Source organism: Calonectris borealis, chromosome 16, assembly GCF_964195595.1.
Source record: "Calonectris borealis chromosome 16, bCalBor7.hap1.2, whole genome shotgun sequence".
Classification (NCBI taxonomy): Eukaryota; Metazoa; Chordata; class Aves; order Procellariiformes; family Procellariidae; genus Calonectris; species Calonectris borealis.
In genome coordinates, this window is record NC_134327.1 from 19,847,025 (window position 1) to 19,859,641 (window position 12,617).

Here is a 12,617-nt window from a genome sequence, read left to right on the forward strand (position 1 = left end):
AGGATGTGGGGTGCAAGCTGCCCCCCAGCAGGGTCCCCACCAGAATAGGGCCCAGCATCTCCCACCATGCCCCCCCAAGCAACCTGGGAAGGAAGGAGAGGGTAACACCGGGGGACCCCCAAAACACACACACACACACACACACACACACACACGCACGCACGCCCGCGCCAAGCCTCGATGCCCTGAAACCGTGGGGTCAGCCCCCGCCACGGAGCACTCGCTGGGGCCAGCGGCACCCCGAGGCTCTCGCAAGCCTTCGCCCTGTGCTCGCTACCTTCCACGGGAGTTGGCCTCTGAAGGATGGGGCTCTCTGCTCCCCCACCTCCCAAAATCACTCCCACCCCTCCCTGGCACATGGCAAAGCCACAGGGAGCTGCTCCCCGAACCCCGGGTCTGTACCTGCTGCCCTGCACCCCTCGCCTCCGCAGGGCACGGGGAGGGGAGGCCCCTGCAGGGCAGCGCCCGGGGGGCTGAGCCCAGCTCGGGACGCATGGCTTCTCTCCAGGCACTGCTTTCAGCGGCCGCCTTTGCATAGTAACACTTGTGTGACGAGTTGAGGGGGGTCCCCGCTGACGCAGCCCCTCCGAGCATCGCCCCGCAGTCCTGCTCCCCGCTCTGGAGCAGCAGCAGAGGAGGGCACCTCTGCATTTCGCCCCGAGGTGCGGTGAAAAACCGGCAGCGGCAGCTTTCTAAGACAACCCAGCGCGGCGCAGGGGGCAGCCCCAGCACCCGGGACAGGCAAGGTGGATGGGGGGTCTGGGCACCGCAGCAGATCCCCGCCACGAGCAGCCAGCACGGGCAGCACCACAGCGGGGCGACCCCGGCACCCCCCAGCCTGGCTACGGTACCTCCGTGCCACGTTGGTCCTGGCAGCGGACGATGGGGGAAACAAGACAGTGGGAAGGGCCGGGGGACAGACGGAGGGGCACACAGACGGACAGACGTCAGAGGTATATTCTTTTTTTTGCAGCGCCAGGGCCCTGGCGCCGCGGGAGGGGGCAGAGTCCTGAGCGTGGTGCCTGGGAAGGGCCTTGACAGCAACCTCCAGCCCCCCCTCTCCCCCAGCCCCCTGCTGCGTGCCCAGGGCAGGCCGAGGGCACCGGGCCCCAGCGTGGGTATGGGGCAGGTGGGATCCTGAGATGGCCCCGTGCCCCCAGCCGCTCCTCATAAAGTGCATGGGGGGCCGGCGGTGCCAGGGCGGGGGGCGGCGGGCAGAGCTGGTCCTGGCCCTGAGAGCTCGCCCCGGCCCCGCGGCGCAGGGCAAAGTGCTGGGTGTGATGCTCCGGCTCTGCCCCACGGCTCAGCGCTGACAGCTCGGGGGACGACCCCAGGCCAGAGGCTCGGTGAAAATAACGGGGGAGCGGAGCGGGGAGGGGGAGGCGCTTCGTCATAGGGGCCGGGGACCGTGGAGCCCGGCGACCTCGGGCGTGAGCAGCGGGTTGTGGGTGCCCTTCGTCGACATCCAGTCGTTGAGGAAGGCCTGGGTGGCTTTGCGGTGAGCCAGGCGGTGGGTGATGGAGAAGCCGGCGTTACCCTCCAGCTGGGAGAGGATCACCAACACCTGCCTGCGAAGAGAGGGAGGGGCTCAGGGCCAGGCAGCTGCCTCTGCCCCCGCAATCCCAGCCCTTGCCTGCCCCCCCAGCGCCCACCCTCTGCCCATACCTCCCCGCCAGCCCCAGGTTCTGCCTTGCCGCAAGCTCCCCAGGGGCCAACAGCACCCGCCTGCCCTCGCCGGGCAGCCCCTCGCTGACCCACCCCTGCCTACCCCGGACCTGTGCAGGGGAGGGACGCTGTCCTGCGTTTTGAGGCTGCCGCGTGTGGAGACGACGTTGAAGCTGTCGGTGCAGTCGCACTGGACGTGCAGGTAGGACTTGGGGTGCCGGTTCTCCACCACCACAATGAGCCCTGCCCAGCCGTGCGTCAGATAGTAGCAGGTCATCCCCTCGCGGCCCTGGGGCAAACAGCAGGGTCAGGGGGGTGAAGCCTCCGGGCACCTCTGCCTCCAAATCTCAGCCCCCGGACCAGCGTCTTCCACCTCCAGCCAAGGGCTGCCCGTCTGCTGGGGTACCCCGTGCTGCCCCAGGGAGCAAAGGGGGTGGGCATCCATGGGGTAGGAGGGGACCGGGTGGCAGCCAGCGCTGGCACAGCCCTGCCTGCCTCCTGCCTCACTGAGCACACAGCAGAGGCAGGGTCCAGGCTCCCGCTGGCAGCATCACCCCCCTCCAGCCCTTGCCCCATTGCCACCCACGCCCACCTCGTGGCGCTCGCCCTTGTTCTCCGTCAGCAGGATGATGGCGTCCGCCAACGTGGTGGGCTGTGCCTCCACCTGCTCCACCATCACCAGGCGGGAGCTGTAGATGGCCAGGATATAGCTGGAATAATCGGTGGCCGGTCGGCTGCTGGTGGGACTGGATGCTGCGGAGACACACAGAGGAAGGGGGGATGGGTGAGACTGTCACCAAGCCCACAAGCCCCAGGAGCAGAGTGCTGCTGGGTTGCTGCACGTTCAGGCAACCTCCACCCCCAGCAAGGTCCCCACGGTGAAGATCAAGAGCTTTGTCACCTCTGCCTCCCCCAAGGTCTCCGCCAGCATCGCGGTGGGGCGGGCAGCCCAGCCCCTTACCCTGGGCGGCAGCGGGGCCTGCCAGGGCGGCGCTCCAGTGGTTGAAGGCACAGCACACGACGGCGTACTCGCCCGGCTCCAGCATGACGTCGCAGTTGACGAACTTCTTGACGGCTCGTTTGCTGTGAGCCATCAGCCGGCCCAGGCTCAGCTTGTTCCCGCTGGTGAAGGTGGCCCGGAAAACCATGATGCACAGATCCAGCAAGTGGCTGTCCACCGTGTCCGACCGCCTGCGCCGGGAGGGGGAGAAGGGTCACACGTCACCCGAGCGCCGCCCCGCAGAGCACGCGGAGGCGACGGGCAGGACGGCGGATCCAGAGGAAAAGTCCTCCCGCTGCCCCAAGTGCCCAGCGTGCGTTCAGAGCTTGGGTTTCAGCTAAAATATGAGCAGACCCTGAGAACTGGAGAAATGGCAGTGGGGGCCCATCCCCGAGCTCTGCCACCCCGCGGGATGGCATGGGGTGAGAGCGTGATGTGTTTGGGATTTCTCCCGGGTCCGGGTTACTGCCTGCAGCCCACGTGCTGCCCAGCTCACCTGCTGCCCTCCTGGAAGAGGGCAAACTCCAGGGCGGCACGCTCCAACACCGTCAGCGATGTCACCGTCACCGGCCCGTTGGCCTTGTTGGGGAACATGCCCTGCACACGCACCTCGTGCCAGTCCGAATGGAGCTTGCAGATATCCACGGAGTCAAAATACCTGTGGGGAAGCTGGGCTCAGCCCCGGCGGGGTCCTCTGCGGGTACACTGCTCTGCCCCCAGCCCCAGCATGCTGCAGCTCACGCAGCCGGCAGCAGCGGGCACCGGCAGGTCACCCGCAACCCCCTGGGGATGCCCGGCCCTGCCAGCCCCATCTTTATCCTTCCGTCCCATTTTCTAGCCCCTGCCTCTCTTCCCGCCCCACAGCCTCTGCCTCCTGGGCGCTGCCGTACTTAATGAAATCGCTGTACTCCATCCAGAAGACGCCCTCGCTGCTGCCGTGGGGCATCAGGTCGTGACGCAAGGGAGCCGGCCAGTGCGGCCACTCGTCGGACCAGCTGCCGTTCCAGGAGAAGCGGCCCCAGGGGTTTCGAAGCCGCAGTAACCTGGGGGAAGGGGAAAAACAGCATCAGAGGCCCAGGAGGAAAGAGAGCGCAAGGAAGATCGCCTCTGAGATGCTCTCCCAGCGCTGCAGACCCAGCCAGCCCCCCGCCACTTCTGCCCCTGCCTTTCAAAGCCTTCACAGCATCCCAGACCTAATTTGCCATCCCCACCGCGGCCCCAGATGCCCATGTCCTGCAGCTCTGGACCTGCTGCAGCTCCCTCTGCCCTTCCGTGCCCAAAGGGCCTCCAGCCAGGCACTGCGGGGAAGGGGCTGCCAAGCGTGTGCCTGGAGCTGCTCAAGCCCAGGAGTGACTTGGATGAAAATGGGGCTTCATACAGCACCCAGGCTGTCGGGCACAGCACCCCTTTCTATTCCCCCACCTCCAAAGGTGAGAAGGATGCCCTCATTGCCTCGTTGAGTTGAAAGAGCTCAACTCAATCCGCTGCATCTTGTGAGAAGACCAGGCGAACCATTCTGCACCACAGGGCATCCCGGAGCAGAGTGGCCCTGGATGTGGAGCCAGTGCCAGGCAAGGACAGCTTACATGACAACAGCATTTATGCGACACCCTGGGATGGAGAAACAGCCCTTGCTGGCCATGAGGACGCGACACTGAAGATTCCCCGAGGTCTGGTCCAGCACGCACTCAATTACCTGTCCCCAGGGTTGGCAGGAACGTCTGCCGTACCACGCCAGCCTCCACCCTGAACTCACCTGAAGCCCTGGACATCCCGCACGTCCAGGATGGAGTAGGCGTGCCGAGGACGCAGACCCATACTCTCGTAGGCCACATCGTCCACTTTCATGTTGCCTCCGCCACAGGACGCGCCCATGAGGAACCTGCACAGGGGACAGCAAAATCCTCGGTGTCCTGCCAGGCCTGGCACGGGGGGGAAGCTCGTCCCTACCGCTCGAGGCACGGGGCAGACTCCCCCCCAGGACATTGCCTCTCTGCCACAACACTGTAAACCTCCCCAGAGCAGTGCCCCCCCCCACTGGCCAGGGCTCTGCTCCCTCCACCCGCTCACGTGCATGCTTGAGCCCAGGCTCCGTGGCGAGCTTCTCTAGCGGTGCCCTCACCTGCAGGGCTGAAAGCTCTGTCCCCGCACAGCAGAGCTTTGCCCAAACCTCACCCGTTTTCTGCCAGGCCCCGGGGTCCTGCCCGTCTCTGATGGCTGGCAAGGCTCAGCCACACGGACAGGCAAGCGGAAGGTCTGCCTCCACTTCGCAGGCAGCTGGCCCGTTCCGCAGGGGCGAGGACAGGCTATTCGGGGCGGGAGGTCTCCACCAGCCAGGCTTGGGGGGACACCACGTGCTGGGACCTCTCAGCCTCCCATGTGGCCCCGAACTGCAGGCTGGCAGGAGCAACCCTGCCTTCAGCCAACCTAACTGCCGTCCCGCTCCTCCTGCCCGAGCGACAAGCAAGAGGACTTTGCTTTTGCTTTGTCTCCTATAGACTGCCTATAGTCATGCCCGGGTATGGCCAGCAAAGGTGCCATGTATGGGTGGGAGACACGTGCAGGGTGAAGCACTTAACAACACAAAAAACCTCAAAGCAAAGCAAGCGGGCTCAATGCCAGTCACTTCAAAACTCCCGTAAGACAGCAGTAAACGTGCACAGGGAATTCACCAGGATTTTGATTTCCTATGAAAATTAAACAAAGGAGAAATAATTTCTTAGAGCTTAGAGGGGGAGCTCCATCAACACTCCAGATGAAACGCCAAGGCTGGTGGACTAGCCCCTCTCCTCTGAGCCTCTACAAACGAGAGCGGCCCCCCTCGCCCCCCTCTCCGAGCGTCCATGCTCCTGCCACGGCGCCCTCCTGCCTCGTCTTACCCAGCCTCCTTAGAACTCAGCATTTTGGCCCAGATGAGGTCAGTGTCAATGGGCTCCTCGCGAGGGTTAGTGGAGCTGACCTGCAGCATCAGGCTCTCGCAGGGGGCACCCGTTAGTGTAGCCAGGCCTTCAATAGCACGCCCCGCCTGGAGGGCAAAGTACGAACCATGAAGCTTGGCCAGCGCCTTCTCAATGAGGGCGACCCACAACTGCTTCCTCTGGGCCTGCGGAAAGAGGGAGAAACACGTTACGAGCTGCCGCGGGCAGGAGATGGGCAAGCAAAGGCAGTGCGCGCAGACGAGGCAAAGCCCCGTTCACCCAGCCCTGCCAGCCCTCCCGCTGCGGTGGGGGACAGAGAGGCAGGAGCAACACGGCCAAGCTACCGCGTGAGGCCAAGGGTGACCACCCTGTTCGCTGCCTGCTCAGCGTTTTGTTTGCACAGTTTAATTCCCGTTGGGAAAACATCCTGGAGTGAACACTCAATAGACCCGGATGCCGACAGAGCTGCGCCCTGGGGTGCCCAGGCAGCCAGGCTGGCAGCGGTGGGTAAGCTAACAGTCCCTTCCTTCTGCTTCAACCTGGATTTAAATATGTTTAATAATGGAAGAGGATATCGAGCACATCTGGAACAGCTGCCTTTCACTCACACGCTGTTGCAAACCAAAACCAACACTCCTTTGGCTGCCTAGAGCACACACGGCCGTGGGACCGATTAGATTTCACCCATGGAACAGAGATGATGTTTCAAGGACAAGCTCCAAAAACTCCCAGGCAGATGGACAAAGTCCTCTACTCCGGCGCAGGGACAGTGGCAAGATGTAATGAGAAGATGCAAGTTTTGCAGGGGGGGAAACTCTTCCTGGAGTCACTTTGCTCTGGTGCCGGGCAGTTGCTCTTGACATCGCTAGGCTGATTACGGATTCAGAAAGAAATACAGAAGCTGCATTAATACACCCAGAGGTTTGCAAAGCCTCCATCGGCCACCTCAATGCGGGCTCAGGGCGCAGCCTTCACCACTATGTCCAAGCCACCGTTGTGGGTCCTCGGCGTGCCGCAGGGTGCAGTCACCAGCCGTGCATTACTCCTGGGCATGTTCAGGCTGGGGGGAGACGCCTCCACTGCAGCCCCTGCCTGCAGCGAGGACGCGGAGAGTAAGGCGTACGAGGACAGAAGGCAAGGAGATATTTGCTGACCTCCGGGTCCCCATGAAATCGGATTGAGTGCCCGGTGCTTGGAGGGCAGCAGGGGAAAAGCACCGGTACACAGTGACTGTGTGCGACTCACAGGTGGCAGCCAAGAGCTGGGAGAGGAAAGGAGGGCAGTGAAGATTTCTTTCCGAAGGATAAAGAAAGCTTACAAGTGCTTTTCACTGTTTTTTTGAGTTCCTCACTCAACAAAATCCATGTTGTTTATTTCTGCCTGAGCCGCAGCCAGGGAGCTCTGATAAGAGCCTGATTTTCCTTTATTTTTAAAGCTCTCCATTTTTCCATTTTTAGCCCCCACATTCAGTTCACACAGCTAAACGCTCAGCAGAAAAACCTTGTCACGATTCAGATGCCCCTGGAAACAAAGGCAAGGCAAGCCCAGCCCATGTAAAAACCTTCAATCTTCAAAAAGAAAAAAAAAAAGCAGACTTGAAATTTTAAGAGAGGAAAGATGGACGGAAAAGAAAAAAAGACAGGCAAATCTTATGCTGAAAATCATGTGTCTGACTGGATCCTCTGTCTACTGTGAAGCAAAATGTAGACACAGACTCCTTCTTCTTCCCCTCTCCAAAGTTTCTCCTTAACAGGACCGGCTTCCAGCAGTGCTGGCAACCATTTTGCCCCACTCAGTGTCCCTGTGGGGATCACCCACTCTGCTGAGAAAGCGGCCAGGCAGCCCAGGCTTGGCAGTCCCGCGCGAAGCCCCTGCCCGGACCCCTGCCCCTCTGCCCAGAGCCAGGGGTGAGCGGGGCTCAGGAGCTGGTGGTGCCAGCCCTGCCGGGACTGCTGCCCCATCGTTAGCTCCGATGCAATTAGCAACTGCCCCAGGACTGGGCCACCTCCATGCTGTGGAGGGCTTGGGCTACTGAGCCCACACAGGCTGGGGACTGCGCAAGCTGTACTGACATTAAAGTTCCCCAAATACTCATCTTTGGGCCCCGTTTCCCCAGTCCCATCCTGGCATCTACAGCTCACACACCATGTGTTTTGGGGCTGTGTGTACTTTAAAACAGAGGACTGGGATTTGCAGAACGAAGTCCAACCCAGCGGTCCCGGATCCCTGTCTCCTCCTGACAGCAGCACTGTGTTTTGTTTGGCAGATTTTGCCGCCTGAGTTTCAATAAAGACATTCCCAGTCTCCTTCATGGACATGATCCCAGCAAGCGCCCCTGGGCCTGGCAGGCAGGGCAGGGCATAACGCGCGGTGACGTCCCAAAGTGGCTGAGGGAGCTTCCTTAATCCTAGCAGATGCCACCCGAGTGTGCTCAGAGCAACCGGGCACTGGCTTGAAACAGGCTGATTTGTCTCCCTCTCCACGGTCCCTCCCTGGCAAAGCCAAGCTGCCAGAGCTCCTCGCAGAGGAAAGAAACAGCTTTCTCTCAGCCCCTCGCAGTGCAAAACACGCAGGTTAAAATATTTTCCTTTTGCTGTGAAGAATAAGGATGGCTTCCCCTGCAAGTGGAGTGGCTGTGGTGCAGGGAGGAGTGAGGGAAAAGCAACTGCAAATGAAACTTCTCCATCGCAGCCTGGAAAACGCCAAAAAGGGCCGAAATAGATTTATATTATGGCCTCAAAGGGTTAAGCTGTCCTGAAGGTGCAGCAAAAAGCAGGGTCCTGAGCTGATAACGCCCCACGCAGCACAGAGTAGGGGCCTCACGCGAACCACAGCAGTAGCTCTTCCCACTGTCTCCAGTGGGAGATACCCTCATTGGGAGAATGGATGGAACATCCTCTACATTTTGCCTCACAGTAGACAGAGAGGATCCAGTCAGACACATGATTTTCAGCACTGTCTCTCTCTCTTTATCAATGATCTGGACGAGGGGATCGAGTGCTCCCTCGGTCAGTTTGCAGATGACACCAAGCTGGGCGGGAGTGTTGATCTGCCGGAGGGCAGGAAGGCCCTGCAGAGGGACCTGGACAGGCTGGATCCATGGGCCGAGGCCAACTGTATGAGGTTCAACAAGGCCAAGTGCCGGGTCCTGCACTTCGGCCACAACAACCCCAGGCAACGCTGCAGGCTTGGGGAAGAGTGGCTGGAAAGTGCCCAGAGGAAAAGGACCTGGGGGTGCTGGTTGACAGCCGCTGAACATGAGCCGGCTGTGTGCCCAGGTGGCCAAGAAGGCCAACGGCATCCTGGCCTGTATCAGAAATGGTGTGGTGAGCAGGAGCAGGGAGGTGATCGTGCCCCTGTACTGGGCACTGGTGAGGCCGCACCTCGAATCCTGTGTTCAGGTTTGGGCCCCTCACTACAAGAAGGACATGGAGGTGCTGGAGCGTGTCCAGAGAAGGGCAACGAAGCTGGTGAAGGGCCTGGAGAACAAGTCTGATGGGGAGCGGCTGAGGGAACTGGGGTGTTCAGGGAGGGAGACCTCATCGCGCTCTACAACTACCTGGAAGGAGGTTGTAGCGAGATGGGGGTCGGTCTCTTCTGCCAAGTAACAGCGATAGGACGAGAGGAAATGGCCTCAAGTTGCGCCAAGGGAGGTTTAGATTGGACATTAGGAAAAATTTCTTTACTGAAAGAGTGGTCAGGCCTTGGAACAGGCTGCCCAGGGAAGTGGTGGAGTCCCCATCCCTGGAGGTATTTAAAAGACGTGTAGATGAGGCGCTTAGGGACATGGTTTAGTGGGCATGGTGGTGTGGGGTTGATGGTTGGACTCGATGATCTTAGAGGTCTTTTCCAACCTTAATGATTCTATGATTCTATGATTCCATCAGTCCTCTCTCCTGGGAGAGCCGGGGACGAGCCTCCCCCTGCCCCTGGAGCACTGCCCACCCCCTCCCCGCACCCCTCTCCCCCCCAGGGCCGCTGACCTGCGAGAAGAGGAGGTATCCGCACTCATCGCACGGCAGCATGTCATCCACCAGCACCGTGGTCCACGTGCCGTCCTTGCACAGCCGCACCTGGTAGGCACCCTCGGGGCACAGCGTCCTGGTGATCATCACCCTCTCCACCAGCTCCGGCCGCTCGGCCAGCACGGCCAGGGCGCTCAGGAACCTGCCGGCGGGACGGGACGCGGGACGGTCTCAGTGGGGCACGGGCAGGCAGCAGGCAGCTGCCCAGCCGTGCAGCGCAGGGGACTGCGGTCCGCAGCCGCTTGGTAAGGGGTGAGGCAGAGGATGGGGTACACGCCTGGGGGTATAAATGGGTTTGAGTAGGGCTGAGGGGTCTGAGCTGGAGCTGGATGAAGGGGGGGAAGGAGGAAGGGGTAAGAGGGTGTCAGCCCGGCTCGCTCTCCCTTACCAGCAGTTTCCCAGCAGTCCCTGCAGGATATCCGAGGGCCTGGGTGTCCGAAACACCGACCACTTCACCGATCGGTCCTTGAAGATGCTACAGTTGATTTCGTGGGGTCGCAGCCACTGTTTCACCCTCTGCTGCACGCTATCGCCTTCCGGGAATCCCACGGACTTGGGCCCAGGGTGGAAACTGTCATCTACAAAATTGACTTTGTTCTGCGAGAGCAAAAGGCAAGGAGAGCATCAGTTCCCCAGGGCCTCCTGGGACGGGGCTGGCCTGGAAAAACTCCCACTGCACCCCCAGGAGTGAGAGCGGAGCCCCCGGCCCTCCTGCCTGGCCCAGGCAGCCCCTTCTGACGCCGCGCCGGGGAGCAGGTCTGGGGCTGGGTGTCTGCTGGCAACGGCACAGATGCGTTTTGTGCATCAGGGCCAGCGTTCAGCCCTGCCACGAGCCGGCTCACCTCTCCTCCCCCAAGCTCTGGACTGCGACTCAAATCTGCCTTTTTCTGTTTCACATGAACCTCCCCGGGCAGGGACCGTCTCGCACTTTGTGCTGGTGCTAAAAACCGGACCGTGGGGGACCTTGGCTGCCTCTATAAGTGACAAAGCATGCAAGCAGCAAGCCTGCAAGGAGCCACCTGGCAAGCAAACGCTCCTCAGCCCGAGCTCTGTGCTAAGGGCTGAGCTGCCCCTGCTCCGGAGGGGACACGCTGGGCTTGGCAGTCCTGTGCCACCCCAGAGGCACAGCCATGGAGGATGTACGGGGCGGCTTTTGCAATTGGATTCAGCCCGACCACAAACAGGCAAGCAATTCCAGAGTGAGGGTATCCCACGTCCGAGCCCACCTGCAATAGCTGCTCGCCATAAATAAAATAGGGTGGACTGAAGGGCAGATAATCCCATAGGTATTAGCCACGGAGGCAGGATGGAGGCACAGAACTTCACCAAGGGGAGAAGGGTGGCTTTTGCAGACAGTTTAATACAAGGTGAAATAAGAACCAGGATTTCTTTGTTATTGTTAATTAAAAGAAATTAAATTATTTCAGCAAAAGCCGGCTCTGGTTTAAATTAGCCTTTATGCACACCAAACTAGTAGTTCTCCTTCCTCTTCTGTTGCAATTCTACGTGAACGCTTTCTACGTGGTGCCTCAATTAGCACTTCCAGCTTCTCTTTTGCAGAAGGGTGATTTTCAGCTAATAGATGTCACTGCTCAAATACCAATGCGGGCCAAAAAGGACACGTCCCAGGGCGTGCTGGCTTTCTCAAGAGGAGCATCTGCTCCGTGCAGCTGACAAGCAGACGCCTCTGCCATATCAGCCAGCAACCTCATCAACCACACTCGCCTCTCGGGGTGCAGCCGGGGCTCCCCAGGAACCCGCCGTGCAGGGCAGTGCGGACACAGAGCAAGGCAGCAGTCCGTGAGCCAGAGCCTGTGGGCACCGCAAGTTTTCTGTCCCCCGTGCAGTCGCTGCGGTGCTTTTCCAAGCAGCAGAGGTGGAAGAAGCCTTCAGCCTCCCCGGTGTCCTGGCCAGGGTCTCACCAGGGCCGGGACAGCACTCAGCAGGACTGCGGGAGCCTGAACGACCTCGCCAGCACTGATGATGGAGGCAATGCAAGAGCCATAGCAGTGCAATTCCCCAGCACGTCAGGAAAGCCTGCCTAACAAGCTAACTATCTTTATACCATGATGTCTCCCTTCGCGTATTTCTAAATGCTTTAGAGAAGTTGTCACTACCAATATCCCTGGAGATGGAGGGAAAGAGAAGCACGAGAGCTGCAGGGGTAGCGTCAGAGCAGTGGGGAGAGGAGCAGGGAACTCCTCTCGTGGCCAGGCAGCGATGAGCCTGCTCACAGATGGTGCCGGACGAGGAGCCCTGCTTATCTCTCCTGCACGGGGATAAATCCAGGCATCTGCCAACAACCCTTTTCATGCCTCTCTGGACCAGAGACGTGACCTTCTCTGCTGCCACCTCCCCGGGACCGCACGGGCCGAGGCAGGCTGCTGCCTTGCCCCGCACGGCCTTGCTGCCAGTAGCGAACTGTCTGACGGGTGGAGAAGAAGGGAAACGGAGATGGGGCCTGCCCCAGCACATGGAAAGGCTCTGCAGGCACGGACAGCAAGAGTCCTGGGTTGTCCTTCTAGCTCTGCGGAACGTGCTGATGCGTGTTGTTATTCAGAAAGGGGGAAAGATGGTTAATCAGAGAAGAAGTGTGAGACAGTGGGATAAGCAAGAGAGGGGACAACACAAGACAGGGAAACAGACGCCCGGTGCAGAGGCAGCTAGTGGAAAAGGTCAGCTCTGCTCTCCTCCCAGACAGACGAAAAAGGGTAAAGCTAAAAGTGGGGGCCACGCACTAAGAAGCATTGAAAAAGGCACCCCTGGAATAGCGGAGGAGGGAGCGCCCACGGCAGGAGCTCGAGCAGAAATCCCTGCAGGGAGCAGTGCAGCACGGCGGGGCGCTCCATGCGACTCGGGGCAGGGGGACAACAGGCGGAGGAGAACTCGGCCAGCCTGACACTGCTGCAGGGGAAGGCTGAACAGCCGTGAAACTCCGCGGACAGAAGGAAGCTTGGAGGCTGCCTTCCATGCCAGCCTGAGCAGGAGCAGTGGTGGGAGGCTGCGGGC

The 12,617-nt window shown here is 60.5% G+C and overlaps 1 protein-coding gene across 19 annotated transcripts in view; it reads right to left on the reverse strand.

Moving 5' to 3' along the window:
* Positions 1-958: 958 nt before the first annotated feature.
* CAPN15 (calpain 15) overlaps positions 959-12,617 on the reverse strand; it is a 61,527-nt gene continuing 49,868 nt past the window's right edge. For 17 of the 19 annotated variants that reach the window (XM_075165791.1, XM_075165805.1, XM_075165803.1 and 14 more), the window contains 10 exons: positions 9,997-10,205; positions 9,567-9,750; positions 5,545-5,768; positions 4,422-4,547; positions 3,556-3,708; positions 3,162-3,323; positions 2,567-2,856; positions 2,258-2,418; positions 1,776-1,954; positions 959-1,568 (listed from right to left, as the gene is read on the reverse strand). In XM_075165791.1, coding sequence (XP_075021892.1) covers positions 1,391-1,568; positions 1,776-1,954; positions 2,258-2,418; positions 2,567-2,856; positions 3,162-3,323; positions 3,556-3,708; positions 4,422-4,547; positions 5,545-5,768; positions 9,567-9,750; positions 9,997-10,205 — 1,866 coding nt within the window. In that variant the 3' untranslated portion in view covers positions 959-1,390. Of the gene's footprint in view, positions 1,569-1,768; positions 1,955-2,257; positions 2,419-2,566; positions 2,857-3,161; positions 3,324-3,555; positions 3,709-4,421; positions 4,548-5,544; positions 5,769-9,566; positions 9,751-9,996; positions 10,206-12,617 lie in introns of all 19 variants that reach the window. The other 2 variants (XM_075165800.1, XM_075165799.1) reach the window with 2 other exon arrangements.